The sequence below is a fragment of the Anolis sagrei genome, chromosome 1 (genome assembly GCF_037176765.1).
Source record: "Anolis sagrei isolate rAnoSag1 chromosome 1, rAnoSag1.mat, whole genome shotgun sequence".
NCBI lineage: Eukaryota > Metazoa > Chordata > Lepidosauria > Squamata > Dactyloidae > Anolis > Anolis sagrei.
The window spans coordinates 53,858,119-53,885,408 of record NC_090021.1 but is presented as its reverse complement, the minus strand read 5'-3'; the positions used below and the strand labels follow the sequence as shown (position 1 = coordinate 53,885,408).

General features: G+C 39.0%; 2 protein-coding genes across 5 annotated transcripts in view; both read right to left on the bottom strand.

Annotated features, from left to right (window-relative positions):
* The window catches only part of LOC132775960 (kinesin-like protein KIF28), a 37,160-nt gene extending 30,009 nt beyond the window's left edge, over positions 1 to 7,151 (bottom strand). The window contains exons 1-3 of the mRNA XM_067463821.1: positions 7,074 to 7,151; positions 2,943 to 3,134; positions 1,731 to 1,934 (exon numbers count right to left, since the gene is read on the bottom strand). Coding sequence (XP_067319922.1) covers positions 1,731 to 1,934; positions 2,943 to 3,134; positions 7,074 to 7,151 — 474 coding nt within the window. The remainder of the gene's footprint in view (positions 1 to 1,730; positions 1,935 to 2,942; positions 3,135 to 7,073) is intronic.
* Positions 7,152 to 8,383: 1,232 nt separating this feature from the next.
* AHCTF1 (AT-hook containing transcription factor 1) overlaps positions 8,384 to 27,290 on the bottom strand; it is a 63,612-nt gene continuing 44,705 nt past the window's right edge. For 3 of the 4 annotated variants that reach the window (XM_060753940.2, XM_060753941.2, XM_060753942.2), the window contains exons 23-36: positions 23,599 to 23,730; positions 23,040 to 23,187; positions 22,786 to 22,936; positions 22,382 to 22,480; positions 21,792 to 21,981; positions 21,491 to 21,691; positions 18,900 to 19,326; positions 17,354 to 17,456; positions 16,692 to 16,795; positions 15,164 to 15,330; positions 12,444 to 14,481; positions 11,263 to 11,396; positions 9,659 to 9,765; positions 8,384 to 9,233 (exon numbers count right to left, since the gene is read on the bottom strand). In XM_060753940.2, coding sequence (XP_060609923.2) covers positions 9,020 to 9,233; positions 9,659 to 9,765; positions 11,263 to 11,396; positions 12,444 to 14,481; positions 15,164 to 15,330; positions 16,692 to 16,795; positions 17,354 to 17,456; positions 18,900 to 19,326; positions 21,491 to 21,691; positions 21,792 to 21,981; positions 22,382 to 22,480; positions 22,786 to 22,936; positions 23,040 to 23,187; positions 23,599 to 23,730 — 4,215 coding nt within the window. In that variant the 3' untranslated portion in view covers positions 8,384 to 9,019. The remainder of the gene's footprint in view (positions 9,234 to 9,658; positions 9,766 to 11,262; positions 11,397 to 12,443; positions 14,482 to 15,163; positions 15,331 to 16,691; positions 16,796 to 17,353; positions 17,457 to 18,899; positions 19,327 to 21,490; positions 21,692 to 21,791; positions 21,982 to 22,381; positions 22,481 to 22,785; positions 22,937 to 23,039; positions 23,188 to 23,598; positions 23,731 to 27,290) is intronic. The other variant, XM_060753943.2, reaches the window with a different exon arrangement.

Sequence of the window (27,290 nt, the reverse complement as noted above, 5' to 3'; positions counted from 1 at the left end):
ATGTCAAATAAATGTTACCTTTATTTAAATATACATACAAAGAAGGAAAGTGGAATAATCAGTGCAATACAACTGCATTATTGAGATGAAACATTATATATGTCTCTCTCTGTGTGTAGTACAAAACAAGCTAATACTTGTAATCAAAATACACAAGGCTGTAAAACAACATCAAACTAAGTAAATAAATAAATAAACTAAAAGTAAAGAATCTCTCTTCAAAATCTTTTGGTTTTGGCTTTTTAAAATTAAAAGAGAACAATCTGCCTGGTCAATTTTTTTGTCATGTCAGGAGAGACTTGAGAAACTGCAAGTTGCTTCTGGTGTGAGAGAATTGGCCGTCTGCAAGGACGTTGCCCAGGGGACGCCCAGATGTTTTTGACGTTTTATCATCCTTGTGGGAGGCTACTCTCATGTCCCCGCATGAGGAACTGGAGCTGACAGAGGAAGCTCACCCGTGCTCTCCCCAGATTCGAACCTGTGACCTGTTGGTCTTCAGTCCAGTCGGTGGAGGGGTTTAACCCACTGCGCCACCGGGGGCTCCTTCCTGGTCAATGATGCATAGTAGAGTGTTGGATGGAGATTGGGGAATTGCAGGTTCAAATCTCCACTTGGCCATGAAGTACACTGGGTGCCCTTTGGGGTAGTCACTTTCTTTCAGCTTAACCATAGAATAGATTCATAGAGTTGGAAGAGACCTTGTGGGCCATCCAGTCGAACCCTCTGCCAAGAAGCAGGAAAATCACATTCAAATTATGCCCAAAAGATTATGCCCATCCAGCCTCTGTTTAAAAGCCTCCAAAGGAGGAGCCTCCATCACACTCTGGGGCAGAGAGTTCCACTGCTGAACAGTTCTCACAGTTAGAAAGTTTCTCCTAATGTTTAGGCGGAATTTCCTTTCCTGTAGTTTGAAGCCTTTGCTCTGCATCCTAATCTCCAGGGCAGCAGAAAACAGGCTTACTCCCTCCTCCCTATGACTTCTCCTCACATATTTATATATGGCCCTCATCATATCTCCCCTCAGCCTTCTCTTCTGCAGGCTAAACATGCCCAGCTCTTTAAGCCACTCCTCATAGGGCTCGTTCTCCAGACCTTTGATCATTTCAGTCGCCCTCCTCTGGACACATTCCAGCTTGTCAACATCTCCCTTCCATTGTGGTACCCAGAACTGGACACAGTATTCCAGGTGTGATCTAACCAAGGCAGAATAGAGGGGTAGCACGACTTCCCTGGATCTAGACACTAGACTCCTATTGATGCAGACCAAAATCCCATTGGCTTTTTTAGCCGCTGAACAACACTGTTGGCTCATGTTCAGCTTTTGTCCACAAAGACTCAAAGATCTTTCTCACATGGACTGTTATGAGGTTTAAAACTAGAGGGTACACCTTGAGCTCCTTTTGAAACAGATAGGATATAGAAATTAATGAGTATTCTTAATTGAATGAATTATTCTCCTTGTGCGCCAAGATGGAGCCATGTGGTATGAGTGAAATGTAAAAGAATGAATTAAATGTAAAAGACATGAAAGCATTATACTTACAAGCCCCATGACAAATTCTTGGTTTCCTAAATGGCTCCAACTCAGTTTATTATTCTGGCATGCATCCTAATCCAAATAGTTTTCTTGTTTCCATGCAATTGTGACATAATATACAGATATGTACTTAAACAAAAACATCCATCCATTTATGCTGGATTTTACAAAATGATGTGTGACCAGACCTTACCTGATACTGCTTATTCTTCTCTTGGTTTTGAATGCTCTTAAAGAGCTCTTCACACACCACGGGAATGATGCCTCTGTTGGCACCGTATCCAATCATGGAATAGCTCTTCCCTGAGCCAGTCTGGCCATAAGCCAACAAGGTCGCGTTGTAACCTTGCCACGCACTGTGCAGAACTCCCAGTCCAAGGTCACGGAAAACTTCTCTCTATAACAAGATTGAATTTCTCTCTCTATATATATATTTATTCAAATTTCAAACAGGTATTGAGGTGGGGAATAGAACTGATAACACAAGCCAACAAAATCAAACTTTTTGTAATCATTAGAAATGGGAATAGCACAGTTTAAATCATTTTTTATGATTTTAAATATGTCTTTATTTTTTTCCGTCATGCCAACTTTTTAAAATATGATGAACTATCAGTCCCCTGCCACGCATTGCTGTGGCCCACTCTGGTGGTCATGGGGGTTCTGTGTGGGAGGTTTGGCCCAATTCTATTGTTGGTGGGGTTCAGAATGCTCTGTGAACTAGAAATCCCAGCAACTACAACTCCCAAATGCCAAGATTCTATTTTCCCCAAACTCCACCAGTGTTCACATTTGGGCATATTGAGTATTCGTGTAGATTTTGGTCCAGATCCATCATTGTTTGGGTCCACAGTGCTCTCTGGATGTAGGTAAACTACAACTCCAAAACCAAAGGACACTGCCCACCAAACCCTTCCAGTATTTTCTGTTGGTCATGGGAGAACTGTGTGCCAAGTTTGGTTCAATTCCATTGTTGGTGGGGTTCAGAATGCTCTTTGGTTGTAGGTGAACTATAAATCCCAGCAACTACAACTCCTGAATGACAACACCAATTTTTTTGAGTGAAGGACATCCATTGGGTTGTTAGTTGTCTTGTGTCCTAATATTCTACTGATATCAGTGCATAAATGTATTCATTATTCAATTAGCGTCATCACAAAACTACACGTGACAGAGAAAAAATAAACACAGATCTGAATTCAGTGTGAAAAACTCTGTAAGAATGACCTAAAATTATGTCTGATGAAAAATACTTGTTGGCTTGTAATTGGTGTGCACATCACAGAGGGCCTTTTAGTTATGTACTTACTGTCTGTTATATCCTTAGAGCAGAATGATAGTTAAGCTTTAGCACTGTATTAAGATAATGCTCATTGGAAGGCACTTATTTTCCAATGCATTTTACCTGTCCTGAGTATTTGCTGTTTGGCCCAGCTGAAATGAGCTTGCCATCAGGGTCCTTTAAAAATCCGCTGTGGGACCAATAGGCCAGGTCAAAGGTGAATGTCTTCACGTGGCTTGGATTCTTGGGGTCATGTATGCTTGTAGTGCTGGCGTTCATAGAGATCACACATCTGCTGCCGACATTCTTCTCTCTCTGTTGAAACAATACTGTTTTTAAAAAGAAATTTAAGCTCCAAATTCAGATTTTATGTTACTGTCCACCAGGCGTTGGACTACAGTTTGTAATACCTCTCACTTGAATATCGTGGACAGTGTTGATAGGAGTTACAGTCCGCTGGAATCAGAGAGATGTATTTTTCCTTCCATTTTCCTTTACTATGAAAAAAAGATTAGGTTTTGTTTTAATCTATGTTGTGAGCTGGGCCCCCTGGTGTAGCAGTGGGTTAAACCGCTGAGCTGTTGAACTTGCTGACCAAAGGTTGGCAGCTCAAATCCGGGGAGCAGGATGAGCTCCTGCTGTTAGGCCCAACTTCTGCCAACCTAGCAGTTCGAAAACATGCAAATGTGAGTAGATGAATAGGTACTGCTTCTGTAGAAAGATAATGGCACTCCATGCAGTCATGCTGGCCACATGACTTTGGAGGTGTCTATGGACAATGTTGGCACTTAGGCTTAGAAATGGACATGAGCACCACCCTGCAGAGTTGGACATGACTAGACGTAATGTCAGGGAAAACCTTTACCTTATGTTGTGAGCTGCCTGGGGTTCCATACTGGAAGGAGTGCAGGATATAAAATAAATAAATAAGACAAATGTCATAACTTGCAGGTTTCATTATTTCCTTCTTTGTATACAGCTATGTTTAACTAGTCTATATAAGGCAGTGCTTCCCAAAGTCTAGTCTCCAGGTGTTTTGGATGTCAACTCCCAGATGCATCAGCTGCCTTGGCCAATAATCAGAGATTCTGGAATATGAAGTTCAAAACACCTGGAAGACCTGAGTTTGGAATCCTCTGATATAAGGCAAAACCCCTACGTCCCACCTCCAAATCTAAGATCATCCGGGGAGGCCCTGCTCTCGCTCCCGTCAACAGCACAGATGCGCCTGGCAGGGAGACAGGGCCTTCTCGGCTGTGGCCCCCCGCCTGTGGAACACACTCTCAAATGAGGTAAGATCCACTCCTTCCCTCCTAGCTTTTAGAAAAAGATTAAAATCACGGTTTTGGGACCAGGCCTTCGGGCAGTAGAAGTAAATGTATGCAGCATTTCGGAAAGACAATGACTGGAACGGTGATTCGACAGACGAGACTGTTTTATTGTTTTAATGATGGTTTTATTGCTCATGGATGTATTGTTCAATTTGATTTATGTCTAATTGTAGTGTATAATTGTAATTGTTTGTACTGGCATTGAATTTTTGCCATTACTTATGTGTAAACCGTGTTGAGTTCCCCTCGGGGTGAGAAAAGCGGTATACAAATACTGTAAATAAATAAATTAATAAATAAATTCACTTAGGTGATCCCTCGTAGCTCAAGGATTATTGTCTTCCAGATGTGGTGTCTTGGCGGTGGGTCCATAGGTGGTTGTGGAGCCCAATCCTTGATCCGTATGTTCTCCCCACAGTGAGGACAACGGCTTCCAGACAGAAGGCAGTCCCGATCAGGGTTGGGTTGATGTGCCTTCCTTTTGGCACGTTTCTCCCTTTCACCCTCCATTCGTGCCTCTTCAAATTCTGTAGCACTGCTAGTCACAGCTGACTTCCAGTTAGAGCTCTCAAGGGCCAGGGATTTCCAGTTCTCAATGCCTATGCCAGAGTTTTTGAGGTTGGCTTTAAGCCCATTTTTAAATCTCTTTTCCTATCCACCAAACATTCCATTTCCTGTTCTTGAGTTCGGAGTAGAGTAACTGCTTTGGGAGACGGTGATCGGGCATTCAGACTATGTGGCCAGTCCAGCAGAGTTGATGGCGGAGGAGCATCACTTCAGTGCTGGTGGTCTTTGCTTCTTCCAGCATGCTGACATTTGTCCCCCTATTTTCCGAATAGATTTGCAGGATTTTTCGGAGGCAGCGCTCATGGAATCGTTCCAGGAGTTGCATATGACGACTGTAGCAGTTCACGTTTCACAAGCATCTAAGACTATGTATCATTCTCTCTAGTATTTTCCTTGTTTTGTTTTGAGCAGGAAGGTATGGTTTTTATACTTTTACCTCTACCTTTCAATGCAATGTTTCAGATCAAGCCTTGGATTTTATGTCCTACATAGATGGGCCTGAGGTTGCACTCTGAATGAAGATACAGTTTTGCATTTTGGGTACATTACTGAACTCAGGCCCCTTCCACACAACTGAATATAATCCCACATTATCTGATTTGAACTGGAATATATGGCACTGTGAACTCAAATAACCTAGTTGAAAGCAGATACTGTGGGATTTTCTGCCTTGATATTCTGGGATATAGGGCTGTGTGGAGGAGCCCTTTGTGTTGAACCTCCAGGTTTCTGGATTGCTTGAGTACATTCAAACCTTTTGCACTTGTGGTACCCACTCCCAAAAATGCCTGATTTAGCCAACGTAGGGCCCTTCCACAGTTATAAAACACAGGGTATCAAGGCAGAAAATCCCACAATATCTGCTTTGACCTGGGATATCTGAGTCTACACTGCTATATATTCCAGTTCAAAGCAGAAAATGTGGGATTTTATTCAGCTGTGTGGAAGGGGCCTGAGTCACAGCCATTTGAATCATGTTAATGCAGGGCCCTTTCACAAAGCCCTACATCCCAGAATATTAAGCCAGAAAATCTGCTTCGAACTGAGTTATCAGAGTCCACACTCAGATAAAGTGGGATTTTCTGCCTTGATATTCCCCAATCCTCATATATTTTGCAATAAAAATTACATGAAAAAAGAAAAATGAGAGGATAAGGGAGGAAGCTAAACACCTAGAACAAAATCTTTAAAGAAAAAGGAAAAGAACCAGGAGAAACAAGCAAAGCCAGTAGCAAGGAAAAGCCATCACATATGACCGGATGCAGGCAGGAGAAAAATTGGAGGAGCCTGGAATCTCCAACAAAAAACATTAGGATCCACATGACTTCAGCAAGTCCTGGGTGCCAATTAGAGTTAACTCCTCCCTACTGTCTCAGAATAATATGCTCATTAAGTTCGAGAGTAGAACCAATGTGGTATAATGGTTTAAGTGCTGGGAGTAGGACAGTAGAAAACATGAAGTCAAATCCTTGCTTGACCATGAAAACCCACTGGGTGACCTTGGGGAAGTTACAATCTCATAACCTCAGAGGAAGTCTAGGGCAGTGCTTCTTAAGCTTTTCCACTTGAGACCCCTTTTGGTCTAAGAAACACTTTTGTTACCCCTGGTATATAAATTAAGTATATAAAATAGATATAAAAAGAAAATATTTACTCATAAAAAATCAACATTTGCAAGGGTTGCTATATAGCATGATTTTCATTTTCATGAAGTATAGCTGAAGCATTTTCTGCAAAGTCCACTGTAAACACTGTATAGCCGATCTGTGTAAATATCTAAACAGCCAGTAGGTGATACTTTGTTTTTTCGAAGGTTTTTGGAACCCCAACAGTGAGCTAAGGGGACCTCATTTGGTGTCAAGATCCACCAAGCTGTGGTCTAGGATAAGCGTCTGAACAAATTTTCCCTGGAAATTCCTGTCATAGATTTGGTTTAGGATTGCCACAAGGCATACAGAAGCAAAGCTAGGCAACACCAATGTTCATACTGCCCCTTCATTCTGTTTATTTTGGTAGAATCATAATCATAGAGTTGGAAGAGACCACATGGATGACATAGTCCTACTCCCTGCTACGCAGGAAATGCACAACCAAACACCACCAACAAATGGCCATCCAGCTTCTGTTTAAAAGCCTTCAAAGGAGGAGCCTTCAACACACTTCGAGGTAGAGAGTTCCACGGCTGAACAGCTTTTATAGTCAGGAAGTTTTTCCTAACATTCAGGTGGAAACTCCTATCCTGTCATTTGAACCCACTGCTCTGAGTTCTAGTCTCCAGGGCAGCAGCAAATAAGCTTGCTCCCTCTCCCTTAGGTCATCATTTCAAATATTTAAACATGGTTATGTTTCCTTTTACCCTTCTCTTCTGCAGGCTAAACATACCCAGCTCTTTCAGGCGCCCCTCATAGGGCATAGTCTCCAGACCTTTGATCATTTTGGTCACCCTTCTCTGGACATGTTCCAACTTGCCAATCTCGCCCTCTAATTGTGTGCCTTCAAGTCATTTCAGATTTAGAGTGACCCTAAGTGTAAAGTTTAGGGTGAGGGCCGGGTAAATGACCTTGAGTCTTAGTACGGTGACCCCTGCAGTAGAACTAATGTGGTATAATGGTTTAAGTGATATATGTAGGCCAGTAGGATATAAGGGTTCAAACCTTACCTTGGCAATGGAAAACCACTTGGGTAAGTTACACTGTCTCAGCCTCAGAGGAAGCCCTCTGAACAAATTCTGCCAAGAGCCCTCTATTGCTTTAAAGTTGTCATGAGTCAGAAATTACTTAAAGGCATATACAACAACAAAGGTAGGCAACACTAGTCTTCATTCTGCCTTCTCACTCCCTAAAAAAAGCATACCCGAAGAAGAGCATACTGGAAGACTAGATCTGAGTTCCTTTCCACCTTGTTTTGTCAGACACACCTTTGCAGAATACCCCCAAACACCCCCCAAACCTGTGTTCTTTGGCCTTAGTTTTCAACAGAGTACATAAAATCAATTACTAACCTGACTGAAAGGTCTTACACGTACTGCCACTTTCACGCTGTCATAACTTGGCATGCTTTCCTTGCTTTAAACCTTCCAAGAAATTCAGAAAGAAAAATACAGAGTACGCACATCAGTTTATCTTCAACATCTTGCTTTGGGAAAAAAAGTGGTAGAGCGGAGTGCAAGGCAGCTTGTTTCTTTCTAGGCTTTTGTATTATTAATGCATTCATCACCTGTATAAGTTACCTAATAAATTATTACTAAAAGGAATTCCAGTTGGTCACACTGAACATTCTCAAAATCATTACATAATGAAAATTGAGAATCCTTTGACAAACTCTTGTTTCAATAAACTAGGTATATTTTGCTTCTCTGTCAGTTTGGACTATGATGGTGTTTGAATTTACCTTCACTGGTCTCTGGGCTATGCAAAATGTGTCAAAAACTGAAGAGAAATGCATTTCCAGGCAACTTTTATTTAGCAAATTGTGGCAGCAATACTAACCACAAAGTCTATAAAACATGCAGCATTTCAAAAAAAAAAAATCAAACATGAGTCAAATTTAAATAGGCAAAATTCCAGAAAATGTTCAAATCCCATGGGGAAGATCAGTGAACATATAAAATATCTTGAGTGTTTGAACGTTCCATTAATGCAGCAAATTGAAAGAAACCATGAAACGTTTGAGGTGAGATTTTGTTTTATCAACTGAGGAGCAGCTTTCCCAGGTTAAGACAAATACAAAAAAATATTGCACAGCTTCAATACAATTGTTTACATTCTGACTTCAATAAAGTACATGTTCAATCAGGAAAGGAAAGATTTGTTTCTGATGGGTAAACCGTTTTACCAATTCTCAGAAGGTCAAAACATTTTCTATAAATACTAAAACTGCCAAATTTTAATTTTTAAAAACCTTGAAGAGCAAACTATCTTAAAAAAAAAAAAGAATGCTAGCCTCCCATGACAGAGGCATCAACAGTGGCAATCCGTCATTAAAATCCACTTTGGGTTCGTTTGTCCCACAGACCCAGATTCTTTGAAAAATCTAGTGGACAATAATCATTGTTAAGTATACATTTTTATTTAACATTCCTAAAATAAGACGTATTTACATATTATATAAATGTATGAAGTGTCTTATAAAATAGAAAAACTGCATTGACTGAAATCACACTCCATATGGAGTTACTTATTGAAGACCTTTAGTTTTCTGAAATTTTACAATAATTTATATAAATTATCTTCCAAATTAGATGATTATTTCTTCATATTCCACACAATTCTGGTATATATTACACATTAAAAAATAAAACAGTTATAGCATTTTCTTCCGAACAACTGGCTTTGGATAGCTAGACAGCCGCCTCTCTTGCCTCTCTTTCTTATGAACAGTCTTTCGAACAGCTTTTTCTGCTTTGTCCAAAGTTTCTCTCTGTTTGCTCTTTGTTCCATCTATTGGGGTGCCAAAAGGAGAAATGAACTGTATTTCCATTGGTGGTGGGGACCAACTGCTTTCTTTTCCTAAGTTTCTGCAAGGAAAAGGGGGAAAGAAAGTTATGCTGAAAGGCAGTGTCTTCCTTTAAGTGAATTAGATTTTTCTTTTCCAGACGTTGGTTAATGATTATCATTTTATTCTCATATCCCGCCACCATCTCCCCAAAGGGACTAGGCGGCTTACAGATAGCACAAAGTGACTAAAAACAAACATAAAAGTGAAGACAATATAAAATACAATAACATAAAACACATGCACATATAAAAATATCAATTCAGACTTAATCAAGTTGTGATCCTCTAACCATGGCAGTAAATTACTGGCACCATGTCCGGGCGGTAAACCAAAGACCAAATTAATGATTTCAAGCCATCATATTATTCTGCGCTACAGTAACACCAAATGTCAAAGGTCTTTGTAATTTCAAAGTAACTTTTAAAAGACAGAATCATTGCATACTTGCTTCTTTTTGTCCCTTTTGATTTTGTAGCTCTGCTTCTTGTTATTTTTGGCTTTTCTATTGACTCTATTGAGATGGCATCTTTTTCCTCCTTAATTGGTAGTTCCTGAGAACAAATAAATTGTGTTAAGGCATCTGAATAGTGAGGAACTTGTTATTCATCTTCTTTTTACTTGATGTCTTGAAAGGGAGTTGGACTAGATGGCTCATGTGGTCTCTTCCAATTCTATTATTCTATGAGATGCTCACAGATATAATATGGGGCCCTAGGCGGTGCAGTGGGTTAAACTGCTAAACTGCTGAACTTGCTGACCGAAAGGTTGGCAGTTCAAATCCAGGGAGTGAGGTGAGCTCCCGCTGTTAGGCCCAGCTTCTGCCAATCTAGCAGTTCAAAAATATGCAAATATAAGTAGATCAATAGGTACCACTTTTGTGGGAAGGTAAATGGTGCTTCATGCAGTCAGGCTGGCCACAAATGAATTGTTGAAATTGATTCAATTAAAAGTTATAAAACATTTTTTTCATTATACAAAACACCCAGGCAATAAGAATAGATAAAAGAAGGAAGAACTTTGCAGGTTCACAATGCAGCGTTTTGTTTTTTGTTTTTGGTCGTGTCAGAAGCGGGACAGAGTTCGGTTTCTTGGGGGGAGGGGGGCGGTTTCAGAAGGGTTCCATGGCCAAGGGTTTGAGAACAACTGATTTAGGTAATGTATCTATGCAATTTGCTGGCCAACTTGCTTCTTATCATCCAATTAACTGACTTCACACAGTTGTTTCTGCTTCAGTACCAGCTCTTATATTTATTTACATTTCATTAATTGTAATAACACATAAATAAATGCTCCACTACTTAACTCTTTCACAGCTAGCAGCATGGGCATTTTTAACTTGTACAATATATATTGACATTACACTGATATAATGGTCGTTGTTCCATATATTATTAACAATAAATGACTCAATTTTTTTAAAAAAATCATAACCTGGATTACACCATTGCATTCACATATTACAACTGGCCTCTCCCATTTGCAGGTTTTCCCCCTGCGGATTTGATTATTTCTGAGTTTGTAGCTGCTGCTTAGGTAGCTCGCCTTCCTTGCTCCATTCCGTCTGCTGCCCCTCCACTCGTCTTTCCATGTCCTGCCAACTGTGTCAACCTTTCATTCAATTTACCAGCTTCCCATGATGCAGGCTGCCAGATTTTAACCCTTTTCCCTAATGGTACACATCTTCCCCACTCAGTCTCTGCTCATACATCTCCACCGGGAGAAGGAGGGACAGGCACTAGGCCATTTTTCCTTCTCCATTTTACCTACTCTTACACACATTTTCTTATTTTTAGAATTATAATTTGTTTCCATAGATATATTGGAACCCCTTTTCATTAGGTGATGGAGCGGATTTTGGAATGGATTTTTTCCCCCGAGGATGCAAAAGGTCCAGGTGGGGTAGAATTGGAACACAGGGGTTAAACAATTCCCATCTCTCTCCTAGAGAAGGGTAAAAGGCTTATTTTACTAAAATATGTTGTTTTATTCTGATCTGATTTGAGAAGCCACAGAAAATATAGGCATGAAAGGAGAAGCAATAAACTCACCAATTCTTCCACAATCCTTGAAATACTGGATGCTTGTTTTTTCCTGGATCTCAAAACAGGAGGTGAGAAGACAAACTGAGAAGTCAAGCCTGCTTCTAAAGTTTTGAGCTGTACAGGAGTCACTGCTTTTTCACCTAAAATTAAAAGGCACATATATTTAGTTTGGACTTAAAACTAAACATTCCAAACAACTTTAAGTAAAATCTTGAACCTTAGGTGGAGAGTTCTATGAAAATTGCTTTCAACGTTACCCCAATTAAAACCCACCATCAAACACCAGGCAATGGGCTTAAGCAATATGGCAGATAGATAAAGTGAAGATGATTTTTTGAGCCTTATTTGCTAGAGCATTCAACAACTACCCCCCCCCCCCCCCCAAATATGATTAGGTAAGTCTTGGAAGGAGAAACAGGATGTTCAATGCTGTCAAATAATAGCTCCATGTAAGATGAAATTACAGCCAAGCTGTAGTATTTTTGTGTTGACTGCGACCTTGGCATTCACTGTCTCCTTATATTTTCTCAACGCTGCCTTTTAAAAACAGGGTTTGCTGTAATTGCTTCAGATACACTATTATTTAAAGTTACATTAACCCAAGACCAGATTCTAGCCAAATTAAGCCCTGCTATTAGGAAATCTGTCTTTCCTAAGAATGGGGGGGGGGGGGGATTTTATAGAGTATGCTCCTTATTTTTCAACTGCTGTTGACATTTGCATTTAACCTCTAAGATCCACTAATGCAATAAGAAAATATGAGATCACACAGATGGTGTTGGTTAGAAGCAACATCATCTGAGCTCATCTTTTCTCTCCAAGGTTACATTAGGGGGAAAATAAGACTTAGTCCTCCTTTCATCCCAAAGCAACATGGACAACAGGATCTGAGTCAAAGTCCAATGTAGTGTCTTCAAACCTCTCTCTTTTCTGACTATCATGTTGGGTTCTCCAAACCAATATAGCATTGCTGTGTTCTCTATTCACCACAGGGTACACTGTTTCTGGGCAGTTCTCTGCTCCCATAGAGCCAATTTGGGAGTTACTGATTCATTCTGTCACCTTTTTGCTTTGAAGCAAACAAAGCAAGCGGGGTGAACTGGGAAGTTCACTAGAAACCATAAAGAATATGACAGAAAATGGATAAATAACACAGAATTTTACTGCCTAAGAAAAAAATCAAATACCTTTTGATTTTTCTGTGAGCTTTGTTAGAGGTGGAGAAAAATAGAAAGCCTCATCCAGAGAGAAGCTCTCATCCACACCCTTTTTATTGTTTCTGGTCCTGTGAGTGCCATGCTGTACCAGAGTTGTCCCTGTATCATTGAGCCTTAATTTGGTCATGTCTGCAGACTGCAGTTCTTCTGGATCACTAGTTCCCTGTGGCAAATGTTTCTCCTCTTCTGTGCTTTCCTCAGAACGAGATGAGAGTTGGCTCCTCTTTCTGATTGATGTCATCTTAGACGGTCTCCTTCCTGAACTTCTTGCTGAAGTTACTGTTTTCCTTGATTGGACAGAACGTTCTTCTGGAAGGGGGTTTTCTACTTCTCTTTCCTCTATCCTCAGAGACACAGACTTTGCAGTTCTTCTCTTTGGAGTGTCCACTGTAGACTCTTGTAGAGGCAGTGAAGTTTCTGCCCTTGTTGACTGATTTAATGCTCTACTTCTGGTGTTTCTTCTAGTAGCGACAACAGTTTTAGAGTCTGTTTGAGGAGGAGATAACTGAGACACATGTAGCTGCGAATTTGCTGAAACATTCAAAGGATTCTTTCTTGGTCTGCCTCTTTTCCGGGGTTGTATAGGTGTTTGTTCAATAAGTTCCGTTCCATGACCAGGAACTGCTCCCAATACACTTGTGTTTTGTACTCCCTCTTGTACAGGTGGAACAGCTGGCTGTATATCAGGTTCAGAAGTTGCTTCTGGTAGACTTGACTTTCTCATTCTGCCCCTTCTAACCGGTGTAGTCAATGATGGTTTCTCAGGTTCTTTTTCGGTCTCAGATATTACTTGCAGTATGTCATGCTTTCTTGACCTCATTCTACTTGGTTTGGGACTCAGCAGCTGTTCACTGGATTCCACTGTCTGATCTGAAATTTCATTGTCTGTGAGCTGAAAAGAAATGGCCTTTAGTTTCTTTGCACTTTTAGGCTTTACTGTCATCTGTATTGCATGATCAATGATATATTGACTACCTTCCTGATCCCTTAAGCTTGTTGTATGCCTTGAACTCCTTCTGAAACCAGAAGATGGTTGCTCATTGGGATATTCATGAAGTTCTGATATAAGCTTTTTTTGTTTTTTCGGCCTCCCTCTTGGAGTCATGGTTGCTTGAGACCCCTGCACAACTGTCTGAACTTTTGTCGATTCTTCTAAATCCGAATCCTTTGCTTTGGTGGCATCTGTTACTGGAACAAGCAAAGTCTGGAGTGCTTGCTGATCTTGAGATTCTTCAGAACTGACAGGAGGAAGTTTTTTAGGAATGTATGAAGTCTCCTTTGCTCGCCTAGAACTCCTTCTTGGGGTGGGCAGTACTAGCACTTCTGCTTTCTTAGTCTCTGTCAGTGGTTGGTCATCAGGCAATGGGACATTCAGGCTTTGTGTCAATTGCTCTGTTGCACAGGCATTAGATACCACCAAACCTTCCACTTGGCTCAATTCTGTAACTTGCTTTTTCTCAAAGGGAGACTGGGGGGAACTTGACACCTTCTTGTTTATGCTCTCATTATCAGATTGTTCTACTGCTTCAGTGGCAAGTTCTTTACTTCTTGTGTCTTTTATTACATCTAAAAGGTTTTCAGCAATAGCCACCTGAATAGGTTCAGGTACATATGGCAATACTTCAGCAGTGCTTTGAGAAATCACATCACTAGTTACTGTGGATACTGTATTGGTGAGATATTCCTGGTTGTTGTTTTGACCTTCTACTTTTGATTGATGTGACACAAGAGAAGTGTCTAATGCAGCAGCATTTTCTGTCTCAGCCTCTTCATCCCCTTCTAATATCAAAGAAAAATTGTTATCTGATAGGATAAGCTCCCCTTCTCCTTCATTAAAGTGAGGTTCTTCAATATCTTTATCAGGAACATCATATGTAACCTGCTGCTCCTCCACAGTGTCACAGTTGTACTGAAAGTGGAGGTTGTTTGAGGGACATAGCTCCAAGTTTGGCAATGCTTCCATTTCTGTTTCTGCCACTGATGCTTCCTGTTTTCTGTCTCCAATGACCTAAAGAACAAAAATCATATGAAATTAGTTTTCCAGAATGTACTTGAGCGTTTAAAGAAGCCAGTTTACCAGCTGTTAGGATTTCTAGGAGCTAAAGGCCAAAAATCTGGGGACTCACAGGTTGACAACCACTAGTTTAGAGAAAGATTCAAACTGTTTAAAAGCTATACTCTGCACTCAAATTTGAATGGAATAAAGCCACATAGAGAAGTGGAGATCTGGCCCTTAGCACCTATAGATATTGCTGCCACTTTGTAGTAACAATCTGCGATAATTTTTGGGACTGTTATACACTTGTATCATTGGGAAGGAGAACTACACTCTGAAAAAAATATCCTTTTTAATCTGCTCTGTTAGGATTTCTCCACATGGAGGAAAATCCTGATCATTTTTGTGATTTTTGTGAAAGAAATTTGGGAGCATTTATACTAGTAAAACAATCATCACTGATATCAAACAGTATCACTGATATCAAATGATACTTATAATAAATATGGATTTTATTTAATAATAATAATAATAATAATAATACTTTATTTATATCCCGCCACCATCTACCCAAAGGGACTGAGGGCGGCTTACATGAGGCCAAGCCCGTCAAATACAAATACAACAATACATCATCAAACAAGCAAGCAAATAAAACAATATAAATAATACAGTTAAACATATAAGCAATTACTTTCCGATCTTGAATTTCAGGTTCACTATCAAGTGGTGCTTCTTCCTGCAGTACTACTGAAATTTCTTCTTTGGCTTCTGCTTTGTCTTCTTCTAATGCTACTACTTCAAGTTCATCATTGGAATGAATACTAGCCATGTCGTCACTATCAGGAATACTGATGACAGCTGAAAAAACAATTTGTTTTTACTTATTTCTACATTAAAACTTTTTAAATCAATGACAATACTTCTCATAAAATCTTCTCTTCAACAATACTGAAATAACATACTAGACTTCTATTTACCACCGAGTTAAAGGTACTGAGATTGCTGTGAGCTACTGCAATAGTAAGGGCAGATTATAATGCTTATACACAGGAAAAAAAATATCCAGCTGCTACTGGTATGGATAAGCCAAGAATTGTTAGATATATTTATGTACCTTCTAATACTAGTGAAACAAAGTTATAGCAATTACAGTTTTTGAAATATGTGAGATCCTCACCATAATGCTCCAATTTTAAAAACAATAACATTAGATTTCTTCTAAATATAACTTGAATAAAGCTAAGGTAATACTTGGACCACATCATTCTCAAAATTACAGAAATCAATAGGCTTTCCCTACAACAGGCCTGCACAACTTGGCCCAGATTTACCCACAAACCCTTTCACATTCCATACTGCCTCCCCCCCCCCCCCCACAGAAGGAGAAGCCCCACCCCTTTCCCCACCCTTGTGCTGTTCCCATGGGAATGGAGCAGGGGTTGGGAAGGGGTCTGAGCCCCAAGGGGGAACCCACGCCTCTCCTCAGCCGTATGCCATTACCATGGAAACAGTGCAAATATGGGCAGGCGCCTCAGCTTCTCCCTTGGTAAGCACACAAAGGGTTGAGCGTCGGAAGGCGGAAGCCCCATCAAATGGAGTGAGGTTGGGGGGGGGGGGGGAATAATCTTAGGTGCGGGCTGCACAGAAAGTATCTGGTTTGCAGGCTGTATGTTGTGCAGGCCTGCCCTACAAGGATGCTAACTGTTTGAAAATATGTACAAATGAAGCAAAGGCTTTTATGTAAAGTCATTCCATTCAAGCTTACTCAGCTTATACAAAAGGACAGACAAGAAAATTGCTTCTGTGCTGTCTTCTGGATATATAATATAAAGATTAGATGAAATCTTGTGGATTAATTTTTCTAGGAAAAGATCTTTAGAAACCTCTCTCTCTATATATATATATATATATATTTGCAGTAATAAGGTGACTACAGCAACAAATCTTTCTTAGATGATTCTAAAATAAAATGCGATTAAATCTGAAAGCTACCTCTGAAACATTGAAAGATAAGATTCTCATATCAGATATGTGTTTTTAGAACATATTAGTAAACATATTGGACTTCCAAAATTTTAAATAATATACATGCTTTGGAGTCCTAAAGTGAAAGTAAAGTCACACCGCACTGGAAATTAAAAGTATATTTTATCTACTGAAAGCAAATGGAGAAAACTCATCTGGTAATTTTATTTGTATGATAATGAAAATATACATACATTCTTCATCTCTTTCATTTAGCTCCAAGGCTTTGGCATTTGACTCAGCCGGGAGCCCTTCTTTTAACAATGATGGCACACTGGCTTCTACAGCATCTGTTCCACTTGGTATAAAAAAGACAACATTCATTTAAACTTTCAAAAACGTCTTTACAATCATTTTTATAAATATTATCAAATCTATTCAACATCACAGAGCTTAAATCAATATAATTACAACTGAATACAGAACCCATGCAAAGCTGTTATATGGACAAGTTTGGAACCCTGTTTTGTTTTGTTTTTTGTTTTTTTGTTAAAATGCCTTGCAGCTATGAATAGATGGTCTTACTATTTTGTGTATTCAATAAACATTCAATGAGTATCAAAAATCAGCTAGCAAATCTTATGTACATACTACTAGGTGGCCATACACCAGGAGTCATATCTTCAAAATGCATCCAGAAGTTCATTTCAATTTAAAAGGATCCAAGGCCCTAACCTCTTGGGCAACAAACAGGTTTCGGAGGTAAATCTTGTTCAGCAAAAAATTGCACTCCCCTCAGAGTAAAAACTGTCACCTTATGCCCAATCACAGGAGCCAAGAAACTGAACAAAACAAAAAACACCTTAAGTCAGCTGTGACACCTATTATTTTTCCAAGATCTGCTTGGCATATTCACCTTTCATTAGGAGGCACAAAAGAGTCTACAGTGTCTTCAACAGCATTTAAATGATCCATCACCAATACTTCATCCTTAGGAAGTGTCTCTTTATCAGACAATCCTGTCAACAGAAGGTACAATGTTATAATTTTGAAAAAAAGCACCCCCAATGCACACAACTTTTAAAAAGCACAAGAAAGACCTCAAGGAAATGTAAATGCTTATGTTACATTGACGTTTTATTGTAAGTGAAATGTTCTGATTCTGTAATGGAAAGGTTGACAACCTGCATATAAAGAGAAACAAAGGGAGGGCCTTTTTTGCTAATATTGTGGTGGGTTCTAGAGAAGGCAGATGCAATGAAACTCTGGAACTGCTTGTTTTTTTCAAACTCCAGTAGTCTCTGTGTGTGTCAAAGACCTAATATGAAAGGTTTGATATATTGCAGATGGCACAGAAAATGTTATCTTCTTCTGGAGTTTGTTACAATGTACTAAGGCCAGAAGCATTTTGTGCTAGCCACTGAAAGGAAAGGCATTCATTGAAGCCAATACTGCTTACAGGTACCTAGCTGTGATATATTAGTATTTTGCTTTTTTCACTGGATAAGCAGCGTATGCCTTATTAATTTAAGAGAATCATGACTACAGGCTGCTGTGAAGGAACAATTACAGATATTTTTTTAAATTGCAGATCGTAATTTGTTTAGCAATGACTATTCATGCCCCTGTGGCACAATGGGTGCCAGCGGGACTGCTGACCGAAAGGTCAGCGGTTCGAATCCAGGGAGTGGGGCAAGCTCCCATGTCTGTCAGCTCCAGCTTCTCATGCGGGGACATGAGAGAAGCTTCCCACACGATGGTAAAACATCCGGCATCTTCTGGGCAATGTCTGTGCAGACGGCCAATTCGCTCACACCAGAAGCAACTTGCAGTTTCTCAAGTCGCTCCGAACACATACAAAAAATAATCTTAAAATAAGATCTGTAACAGGCATTGCAGTATACATTTCCTTCAAGAGTAGAGTCACTAACTGACCTCTGGTTTAATTTAAATCAGTTTTCATGAAGTTGGTGCGATTCAGTTGTTGTGGAATGCAATTCCTCCCAGCCATAAGGAATCTTGGGAGTTGTAGTCCAAAATGTGGGGAGGGCATCCTTTGGCTGGAGAAAACCTGTTTGGACCCCACCCACCCAACTAAACATCCAAACACACAATTCAGGAAGTTTAATGCCTACTCTTAAAAAACGCTATTTTTTTATTTAAAAAAATCATTTTTTTTTACTCTTTTGTGTGTTTCCTATTTTTCATGGACCTACTTGCTCCCAAACTGACAAACTCAACTATTCAAGTTCCTTATAGAAAAAATGGCAACCAACAGGGCCACACTATTAGACTTGTTTCTCCCCAGATGTTGAAGATAATGCTATTGGTTGGATTTGGCTATTTCCACTCTTTCCTATTGCACACATAGTGTTAAAAAACAATGATACAGTGATTGGAATTTGGTCTCTTTCAGCATGCTGCTTTTCCCATTGTCTGTAAACAGATGACAGAACACATACCAATTGACAGTTTTACTTCTGGAGATGTCTGCTGTTCCATTTCTAAGGGATCACTTTCAGCTGTCTCACTGTCATCGCTCTCAGCTGAGCTTGGAATATTTACAGTGTCTTCAGAGAAAAGATGAACTGTCTGAGAGGCTACAAAGGTGTTACTCCCATAGTCAACTGGTAATTCTGAATCATAATAGTTTGAAGTCGGGTGTGCAGACGTGACACAAATGGTGTTAATTCCTTTTGAGGTGTCAGTTTCATCTAAATGATTGCCTTGTATAATTTCTAAAGATAGGTTCCTATGTTCATGGTCTTCATGGAGACTGCTCATGGAGAAGGAGGGAGTTTTTCCTTGCTTAGTCCACATATCCTCCAGTTGTGTGCCAGTGTTATATTCAGATGAAACTGCACTGTGCCTTGCTTTACAATCTGTCACCTTGGGTAAGAAAAAAGACCCATGTTATAATAGATAAAAACTCAACTTTCCCAATACTGAAAATCTTCTGAACATTAAAAAAAACAACCACGCAATGCTCTGACTCAGAAGCAGCATACTGAAATTTTCTACTGAATCACCTCGGAGATTAAGATTGTCTGGCGAGGCCCAGTTCTTGGTCCCGCCTTCCTCGCAAGCGCAGCTGGTGGGGGACAAGGGACAGTGCCTTCTCAGTGGTGGCCCCATAGCTATTGAACTCCCTACCCAGTGACATTAGATCAGCCCCCTCGTTCCTAGCCTTCAGAAGGAAAGTAAAAACTTGGCTTTCGGATCAGACTTTCGGAGAATAGGGCAGAGCAATAACAGATTTGGAATATGTGCAATGACTACACAACATCTTTGGACTATGATTACAGATGGCTTGATTTTATATTGAATGTAATGTTTTAAATGTTTAAATGCTTATTATGTATTAATTTAATTTTAAGTTACTGGAATTGTATGTGTTTTAAGGCATTGAATAATTGCCTATAAGTAAGCTGCTTTGTGTCCCCTTCAGGATAAAGAAGAGCGTATATACAGGATAAATAAATAAATAGCAAAGACAAAGCGACATCTTTTTACTATGCTACTGTATAGAATGGGACTTGTGCATTCACGAACACTGGTATGCATGAGGATCCTGGAACCAAATCAAGTAGACATCAAGACTCCCACATCCTTTTAAATAATCAAATGCAAGTGTGTTATTTGGATATGTAAGCTTCTAGTACCGAAATTTAACAACTGCTCAAGAGCTTTGCACTCTGATGGTAAATGCTGTTTGACAGGGGAATGCATTGCCTTGGGCAGTGAAGTCTCCTGCTCTGGAGGTCTAGCTGCTGGGTGTGCCCATTTTCTAGGAGTGCTTTGACTATGTGTTCCTGCACGACAGGGGACTGAACTGGATGGCCCTTGCTAACTACTCTATGATTCTACGCTATGATGTTAGAATGCTAGCTTAAGTGACTAAAGCTGTAAAAAAGCTAACAATTAAACAGAACGACTCCAGACAGACTCCGTTCCTCAAAGATACAAGATAAATTGTACATCAAGAAACAGGCCTTGGAAACGAGGTAGTCATTTATCTGAATGGGCAAACTAGGTTGTGACATTTAATGTTATTTGTTAGAAAAGCTACACTCCACCCAGATCTCTAGATAAGCAACTGTAACTTGTCAATTGCCCTCTGAGTTCCTATATATGTGTTTTCTTATAATTTCAATCTGCTTTTCTCCTTTGTTCTCTACTCTGCAATGGGTAACTGTGCCAAAGATTATGTCAAGGAGACTTGCCTTTTGCCCCACTGGAGCCAATGAGACAGCAGAATGCTGTCTCATTATTGTTCAAATTCTCCAACATTGGTATCAAAAGGGTTACGAATCAGTTTTTGGTCAACTTTAGATTCGGTTTGGTTATTTGGGGTACTGATTCAGAAAATTGCATTGGATAGATTACATCAGCTCTAGTTTCTGATACAGAACATATCCAGTAGTCGCCCCTGCTTGCCCACAGAAAATCATATTTAATAAGCCCTATAAGAGCACTATAAGAGAGTTTTGCGAGACCAGTCCATCTCATTGCAAAGGTGTAGTAACAGTGAGGCCGCAGACCATATTTTAATTCTTGCGGACCAGTGGTGGTCCACAGACCACAGGTTGGGAACCACTGATCTCGATCTTGAAATTAATATATATTTAAGTGGACAATGTCCAGCTACTTTCAAGCTTCAGAAAAGAAAATGCAGTATTAACAGTTTTATTTAGCAATTTTACTTTTCACACTATGGCAGGTAGGAAAGTGCTAACAATAACTGCCTCACAAACTGAACACTAGAATTAGCTTACATTACATCATTCGGGTGAATATGCTCTTTACGCTATCATGCAGACACTGCAGCATAAAAGAGACAGAACTGGCATCATACCCTGGGCTTATCTGGCAGTCCAGCATTAGACACATTATTCACTTGAAACCTATTCATACAGAACCCTCCTCCCACTTTTAAGTCAGTGGTACTACAGATGAGGATTATATTTGGCATCAGTTTCAATCTCACACAGCACCTACACTTCAGGTAAGGAGTCAGGCTTTTTTCTTTGCACCATTAATTTCTTCCACTTACTGGAACAGTCCATTGTGAAGCTTTGTTTTCTTCTAAAAATGATATTTTTGTTTCTTTTGCACGCACAGGGGGTGTAATAGATCTTCCTGGAGATGAGGTTGGAGTAGCCAAAGGAGTAGTGCGAAGACTCGATCTCAAAATGGACTGAGGGGTGAAACCAGTGAAGCCAGAGGAAGATATAGATGTCAAAGCTTTAGCTCTCTAAGGGGAGGAGAAAACATCTTAAAATGTGTGAACGAAAACCCAAGTTAGTAGTGCCATGTACTGATAGGCTTCAGTCCCTGAAACCAGTTCTAAATACCTTAACAACAGGGGGTGTTTCCAGTAATTTTAATTCTGGTGCTCTTGCAATGTTCTTAGGTAGTAATGTTCTTAAGGAGTATCGAGGGTTGGAATGCAGTGGACTAGAAAGCATGCAGGAATCAGAAACTCTTGAGCTTCGGAGGGGCGGTGAACCAAGAGAAGCAGGCTGGACCACCAAGTCAAGCAATCTGTAAATATTTTAGTGTTGAAAACATGTGTTTCATATTAATAGAATCTGCTCCTAGTGCTTCTAACTTATGCCTATATTGTTACAATCTAGAAAATGGTGCTCTTAACTGTATACTATCACAGTTCACACATCATTTAAGTTCAGTAGCAAGAGGCTTTCCCAAGCAAAGAAAAATATTGCTAGAAATCTTCAATTTTTACAAAGTTCCACAAATAAAATGTAACTGAAAGCAAAGCTACTGTATGTTTTGTCCAAATCTCTTGTTATGGATTCAACAACCAATTATCAGCATATACAACTATATGCAAGTGTGGCTGCTCATATAACTCTTAGGAAAGCACTCAAAGGCCATAAACCCCTCCTGAACTTCAGATACACTTCAGATATAAGAATTTTACCTGGAACATTTTCGTAATGATTTAGTAACTGGTGTCCCAACAAACGGATCAAGTAACTCGGTATTAGTAGAGGGCATGCTGGGTAATGCTTCTTCAGTTCTAGATTTGGAAAACAGGTGAGGCCAAGTTTATAACAGTAGTGATATTCACACATGCATTTAAGGATTATGGTCTCGAAGTTACAAAGATAAAGGCGCTGCTTAGTACATTGTAGAATTACGGGGATGTACACTAAAACTGGCAAAGGTTTCTATGACAGAAAGGCATACTTACATGGTAAGAGGCTACCATGTCTAATGGGGGAAAGTTGAAGAATTAAAAACAATGGCTCTGATCTTCCTGTGCATTTTAGGAGGGGGAAAACAAATGAGTTATTCCCTGAATGCAACAAAAGGAATACTTACATTTCATTGTGAAATGATTTATTTTTTTCTTCTGTTCCCACCCACACCTCTCCAATTTTGGATAGAACATTATTGATGAAAGTTGATTTGGTAATGACATTCCCTGCAGCAACTTGCTTTGCAACTGTTGACAAAGGCTTTGGTCTCATAACTAAGAAAGAAAAAAAGAAAGACAGAAGGAAAGCTGACATTAAAACTGAGTTTTTTAAATTTCATTGTGCCAATAGTCACTAATTTCTTCTGAAATGACTTACTTTCCCGCCGTATTGAAGATGACAAATGGTAAGGTTTTGCTCGCTCTGCAGCCAGCTTCCTTTGAACTCTGGGAAGAACTTTCCCATATTGGTCTAATATAGAATTTCTGACAACTGATCTCTCTTTCCATCGGGGATCACGATCACTCTGTTTAACAGAACAGCAAAGGGAAGTAGTTAATGGCCTATTCACATAAACAACTGAAAAAATACCCAATATGAGTTTTTATATGTAGGCACCAAGTTGATTCCTCCCATCAAACCATGAGGTAAGGAGCAGAAGTTGCACAAACTGTACACATATACCTATTGGTTTGTTATTAATATCAAGACAACATTTATGGGTGGGTTATTAGCTTGTGGATGACAAAACATTGGAAAGGAGGAGAGCGTTTTGTTTAACACCATTTATACTGAAAGGTGAGAAACACTAATTAAAAAACAATCATTTAGGAGTTTAGAAAAAAAATTCTACCCATTTTTCCAGAAATATAGCAAAGCAAATCCAGGGTAAACATGCCCCTGTTTTGCTCATATTCACATAAATATTAAGGCTTACCATGAGATTATGTTTGAGTGACTGATTCAACTGCAATGCAGGAATATAGTTGGCACGCTGGAGGTGGTGTACTAAGAGGAACTCGTGATTGTTTACACCAGCACTTGTCTGTAAGAATTTCTGCAAACACTCCTAGAAAAGATTTAGCTTGTTAGCAATTATTTTCTATAACAATTAAGCGTCTAATTATGAAAACACATAGTGACTGTATTATATTATTTGCATAATTATGATGTGTTATAATGTTTTCCTTTTTTATTTTTTTATTTTTATTGGTTTATGGTGCATACAGAAAACGAAACCGACACCAGAGGAAAACAGAAATAAATAGAAAACAAACAAACAAACAAAAAACAGAAAAGAAAAAAAGGATATACAAAAGAGTATGCAAGTTTACAGAATAGTATACAGTCAGTGCTCATTAAACATATGGAAAATCAACTTTGACTGTACAGTTATAATACATTAACATTTATTGCCCCTCTAACCCCACACCCGTGAACCCAAGCCCCATGACCTCCGACACCACTCCGTGTGGATCACATAACTAACCCACAACTACCCACATCTTTGCTTTCACTGAATCCCCTTTATGGTGATCTTCAAATCTACTTTTGTCTTCTTTTCAAGATATCCGATGGCCAACCTCCATTTTATAACAAATTCTTCATTATTTCCTCCTCTGCTGCTATTTGTCAGTTTGGCCATTTGGATATAATCTATTAATTTATCTCTCCAATCCTTTATAGTTAGCTCATTTTCCCCCTTCCATGTTTTAGCTATTGTTAATCTTGCAGCGACAAAACAATACTGACAAATTTCCTCATCTCCTGAGCTAATATGACTTCTAAATATTCCTAATAAGCACATTTCTGAGTTTTTCTTAATCTTTTTGCTAATCATTTTGTTTGTTTCTTTCACCACTTTTTTCAAAAATTCTTTAATTATGTTGCAGGGTCACCATACATGGAAAAAAGATCCCTTCACCTTCTTGCATCTCCAGCAAGCCCCTTGTTTTATCTATTTTGGCTAGTAACTCTGGCATTATGTAGGTTCTGTAAAACATTTTAAACATATTTTCTCCAATTGAGCTGGCCACTGAGAATCTAAAACACTTATTCCAAAAATGTTCCCACTCCTCCAGATCAATATTTCTGCCTACATCTTTGGCCCACGTGATCATAGCAGTTTTTATTTGGTTATCTACTAGATTATACTCTAAAATATATTTGTAAAGCCTGGATATTAGGCCTTTGTTGCCCTTCTCGAAGATACTTTCTAACTCTGATTTATTAGAGGCAAATCTTTCTTTTGCATCCTTCCTAAATCTGTCATGTAGTTGGAAAAAACTGAACCAATCTTTTAACCCAGATTCTTCTCTGCTTTTAAGTATCCATTGCCCTTTCTCTTTGACTAGATAATTCTTGAATGTGCCGGAGTCAGCATGTGTGGCCGGTCTCTGGACTGCTTCCAGTGGGCACAGCCATAGGGGTTTTTTGGTTCCATACCCTTCTTGTATTTTTTCCATGTTGCTAAAAGGCTGGCTCTTGCCCGTTAAATTCTTTGTTCACCCTGTCCTTATAATCCCATAGATAGGCATGCCATCCGTATCTTAAATTATGGCCCTCTAACTTAAGCAACTCCTTATTGTCCAATTTAATCCATTCCTTTAGCCAGCGAAATGTGCGGCTTCATAGTAGTACCTGAGATCTGGCAGTGCTGGGCCCCCTCTGTTTTTCCCATCAATAAGATTCCTGTAGGCAATTCTCGCTTTTTTACCTTTCCAAATGAATTTGACCAGATCTCGTTTCCATATTCCAAACACCTTTACTCCCTTAATAACTGGTAGGTTTTGAAACAAAAACAACATTTTGGGCAGTACTATCATTTTTACCACTGCTATCCTCCCTAACCAGGTGAGTTGAAGTCTTTGCCAATTTTCAAGATCCCTTTTTATCTCCTTCCAGGTATTGTCATAATTATATTGGTAAAGTTTACTATTTTTGTTACTTAATCATAGTCCAAGATATTTTACTTTGGGGACTACCTTACAATTAGTAAAATTCTCCAATTTAACAATATCGCTTTTAGATAGGTTCTTAGTTAGAAATACCGATTTCTCCTTGTAAATTTTAAACCCTGACACAACACTAAATTCAATAATAATTTCCATTAAGGCATGTATGTTTCTTAAAGGTTCCCTTAAAAAACAGACCAAATCATCTGCATAAACCTTCCCTTTAAATTCATACCCTTTTACTTTAATTCCTTTAATTTCATTAACTTCTCTAATTCTATTATTCAAAATTTCTAATATCCAAATGAACAGTAAGGGCGACAAGGGACAGCCTTGTCTTGTCCCTTTTTGAATTTCTATATAATTTGACATTTGATCATTTATTTTTAATGTGGCTCTTTGTCTTGAATAAATAGCTCCTATTGCCTTTCTGAAATATTGACCTACTCCGAAGTGGTCCAATACTTTAAACATATAGTCCCACTGCACATTGTCAAATGCTTTCTCAGCATCTAAAAACAAAAACGTGATCTCTCTACTTGGATCTTGTTCAGCGTATTCTAGTATGTCTATCACTGTTCTCACATTTTGGCTCATATGCCTACCTGGGAGGAAGCATGCTTGATCCTCATGTACTATTTTGGTTAAGGTTTTTTTCAACCTGTTTGCTAGAATTTCAGCGAATAACTTATAATTGTTATTGACCAATGAAATTGGCCTATAATTCTTCACTTGCTCAATATCTCTGTCTAGTTTAGGTAAAAGAACTATTGTAGCTTCCTCCCAGGACTCAGGCATCTCTCCTTTTTGGAGCACTTGATTCATCGTAGAAAGCAATAACGGGCCTAATTCTTCTTTATACATCTTATAAAACATAGCAGAGAAACCATCTGGACCTGGGGCTTTATTTAATTTAGCTTTATCAATAGCTGTTTTCAATTCTTCCCATGTGATTTGTCTATCCAAATCTGATTTCATATCTTCTGTGAGTTTGGTGACCTTCATATCAGCTAAGTATTGGTCTATTTTTTTTAGTATCTATTGGATTATTTTTATAGAGGTTTCTATAATACTCTTTAAAAACTTTTTGAATTTTTCTTATGTTTGTGATTGTCTCTCCTTTGTGCCTTATCTTGGCTATTATTGGTCTCTTCGTATGATCTTTCACTTGCCATGCCAAGAGCCTGCCCAGTTTATTAGCATTTTCAAAAAACTTATGCCTATTATACATAATTTTCTTTTCTAATTCATTTGATAAAAATAATTCATATTGCTGCTGAACTTTGGCTAGCTCTTGTTTTGCTTTTTTCTTATCCCCCTTAGACTTCTCTAATTCTTTTTCTTTCTCTCCAATTTTGGTAAGCATCTCTAATTGCATACTATTTCTTTTTTTTACACCAAATAGCATGTTGTTGAATTAGTAAACCTCTTACCACCACTTTTCCTGCATCCCAAACTGTCTTTTCCGCTATGTCCTTGTTACTATTCTCTTTAATGTAATTTTGTATTCCTAACCTGATCTTATCCTTAATTTTTTCATCTTTCAGTATATAATCGTTTAATCTCCAGTGCTTCCTTTCCCAAATTCCCCCTTTTAATTGTAACAGCATCGGGTTATGGTCTGCAAACACTCTGGGAAAGAATTCCACCTTCTCCGTTTTGATTACCAATTCTT